This window comes from Aplysia californica, unplaced genomic scaffold (genome assembly GCF_000002075.1).
Source record: "Aplysia californica isolate F4 #8 unplaced genomic scaffold, AplCal3.0 scaffold00648, whole genome shotgun sequence".
Classification (NCBI taxonomy): Eukaryota; Metazoa; Mollusca; class Gastropoda; order Aplysiida; family Aplysiidae; genus Aplysia; species Aplysia californica.
Genome location: NW_004797918.1, coordinates 19,383 through 22,127, shown reverse-complemented (window position 1 = coordinate 22,127; position 2,745 = coordinate 19,383). Strand labels below are relative to the sequence as shown.

The 2,745-nt window shown below is 38.0% G+C and overlaps 1 protein-coding gene across 1 annotated transcript in view; it reads left to right on the top strand.

Moving 5' to 3' along the window:
- Positions 1–2,282, top strand: part of LOC106013083 — a 10,030-nt gene extending 7,748 nt beyond the window's left edge. Inside the window, exons 8-10 of the mRNA XM_013087859.2 lie at positions 324–431; positions 1,193–1,275; positions 1,899–2,282. Coding sequence (XP_012943313.2) covers positions 324–431; positions 1,193–1,275; positions 1,899–2,229 — 522 coding nt within the window. The 3' untranslated portion in view covers positions 2,230–2,282. The remainder of the gene's footprint in view (positions 1–323; positions 432–1,192; positions 1,276–1,898) is intronic.
- The last annotated feature ends 463 nt before the right edge of the window (positions 2,283–2,745 follow it).

Genomic DNA, 2,745 nt, shown 5'->3' with positions numbered 1-2,745 from the left:
GTGTGTGTGTGTGTGTGTGTGTGTGTGTATTTTAGCGCGTGTATGTGTAGAGGTGTGTGGGTGTGCGTGTATTTGTGTATGTATAGGTGAATGTGTATGTGTGTGTGCGTGTGTGTGTGTGTATGTGCATGTATGTGTGTGTGTGTGTGTGTGTGTGTGTGTATGTGTGTGTATTTGTGTGCGTATGTGTGTTCGTTTGTGTAACGGCTGTTGTGGTACTACATCCGTTGTCTATCAGATTGCAGGTTTTCCCCCCAGTCGACTATCTTCTTTAGTTGAGAAAAGAAAGATAATAACATCATTTCTCAAATAAATGTTCACAGCTTTGCGAAGTTGGTGAAGGAAACAGTCGCTCTGTATGCAAAGGCAGGATTCCAGTTTGCATCGGTTTGGCTTACAGTAAGACAGAAGAGGAGCTGGGCTTTCTTGAGGTTGGTGCTTTCTTGAAGTTGGTTAGTTATTAGACAGATACTTGTACAATATTAATCTTAATGCACGTGGTATTTTGTAGTATAGAAGGCTCAAAACTCTGCAGTTCCGAAGATAAATTATTCTCTTTTTTTACCATGTCAGTCAGTATTCATTTATGAAACACCATAAAAAAACAACAATCGAGTTCCACTTCGAAATAATTGAATTATCACCTTGGGCGTGTATTATCCGGGATCTATACTGTACCCGTACTAATTTTTTTTTTAAATTCCCTGTCAAATAGAACAACAATCAGTGCTGGCTTAGAGAGTGTTAAAACAATGGTACTTTATATAAAAGATGGAAATCCAGTGTGTTCTGAACTCTACAAATCTCTTTTAACCTGAAAAATGAGACTTATTATTTCTCCACGACGGTCTTTATATACATTTGTTTTAGATAAAATCATGCGGCATGTCACATTAGGTATCAGTTCTAAAAACTTTATTCAGGGTTTTGTATGAAACGTTTACTTTTCACCTTTACTGACTTACAGTAGTTTGATCTCTCAAAGTGGGTTCGTGGGGTTGGACAGTTCGGTAGAATAATATGAGTTTACTTTGCGTCACTGTTCCTTGTTAATTTCATTTTGTGTTTTGCTTATCAGTTTGTTCCACTGTTTAATGATTATTTAATAGTAAATCATGTAACGACTTGGACCTACTACCTTTTGTCTTTTCAATAACAAAACTAATTTGTCTCTAATGTGCTGTTGTTTCAGCTACCAGACACCGACTCTCGTCCTTCTCCGACGGGGCCCCATCCGCCCTCACCACCACACCCACCACCGCCGCGTAGGAACAAGTATGTGGAGAGGGAAATAACTCTACAATAAGTTTCTTCTGTTCATAGTTTTAGTCATTACGTGCCCTAACTGCTGATACGACATCGAGTGGGCACAGAACACATTTTCACAAAAATTACACAATTATTTTAACGTCCCTTTCAGCATTATTGCAGACCAAAGCAGACTATGATTAATTAAAATATAAAAAGAGAAACAAAAATGAAAACTATGAATCTGTGATTATCAACTGAAAATTTTGCTAAAAGTTGGTAACCGATATCAGAAGTTTTCGAGACAGTACTGTTGGGAAAACATTTTTAAAAATTATTATTATAATGTTATACTTTGGAGAGCAAAACATCATTAGCACACTTGGAGCAATAAAAAATAAGGTCCTTTCTTTTGTAAAGAACTCTCTCTTAATCCTGCTTGTATGACTGAATAAAACAAAAATGATGGAACTCATGAAATGAATAAGCAAAAATTATATAATTAAATAATAATTGTGCATTCAATGTCAAAGCAAATACTATATGTGTAATAAATTGAATGAGTATATGATATGTTTTTTTAAAGAAAAAATATATAAATAACTTCCTACCAAAACCTCATAAACTACACAACACTGCTTTCTCCTCAGCACCAGTGACCCCAACAACTCAGGCCGACCTTACTACGACCTAGACGAACGTCTTTATTACGACGAGAGGACGGGCAAATTCATGGACACCTACAGCCCGCCCCCACCACCCCCTCCCGTCGACTATGACCCCTACAAGAACGACGCCTCCCGCGAGCCGGACAATGAAAGAAGCCCTCGCTATCAGCCTGAACAGAGCAGATTGCCCGATGATCACCCCGACCTAGAGGCCATTGTGAGAGAGCGCCTGGACTACAGACTTCCCGAGCACTTTCCTCCAGTGCTTGAACGACCAGCCAACGTTCCACCAGAGACGTACAAAGTAGACTAATCAAGTAGCCTGGGAATGTCTTGAATAATGTATTATAAAAATTTAATAAGCAAGAGTTGGCTTTGTATTTCTATTTCTGACAAAGACAAGGATGGCTTTGGGAACGTGGTGAAAAAAGAATGTTGACTTTCGGATGTTTATTCCCCCCCCGCCCTCTTTCCATGAAAAAAAGAAAACCCAACACCAAAAATAACCCAAAAAATAACCCCAAAACCCCCCAAACCAAAAAACAAAACAAAACAGCAACAACAAACCCGAAACAAAAAATAAACAGCGAATAGTTTATCAGTTATGCATGGTATTAACATTTTTTAATACTCTTATTAATGTCAGCAAATTTCAAAATTTCTTAATTTCTTCTTTTTCTGATTTTTATCTTTTACTAAGCTGCCTCTGTAACATGCATACATCCGTAAAAATTATTTCTCTCTCTCTATCTCTCTGTCTCTATCTCTCTCTTTCTCTATCTCCTTCGCCCTCTCTCTCCCTCTCTTTCTCTCTCTCTCTCTCTCTCTC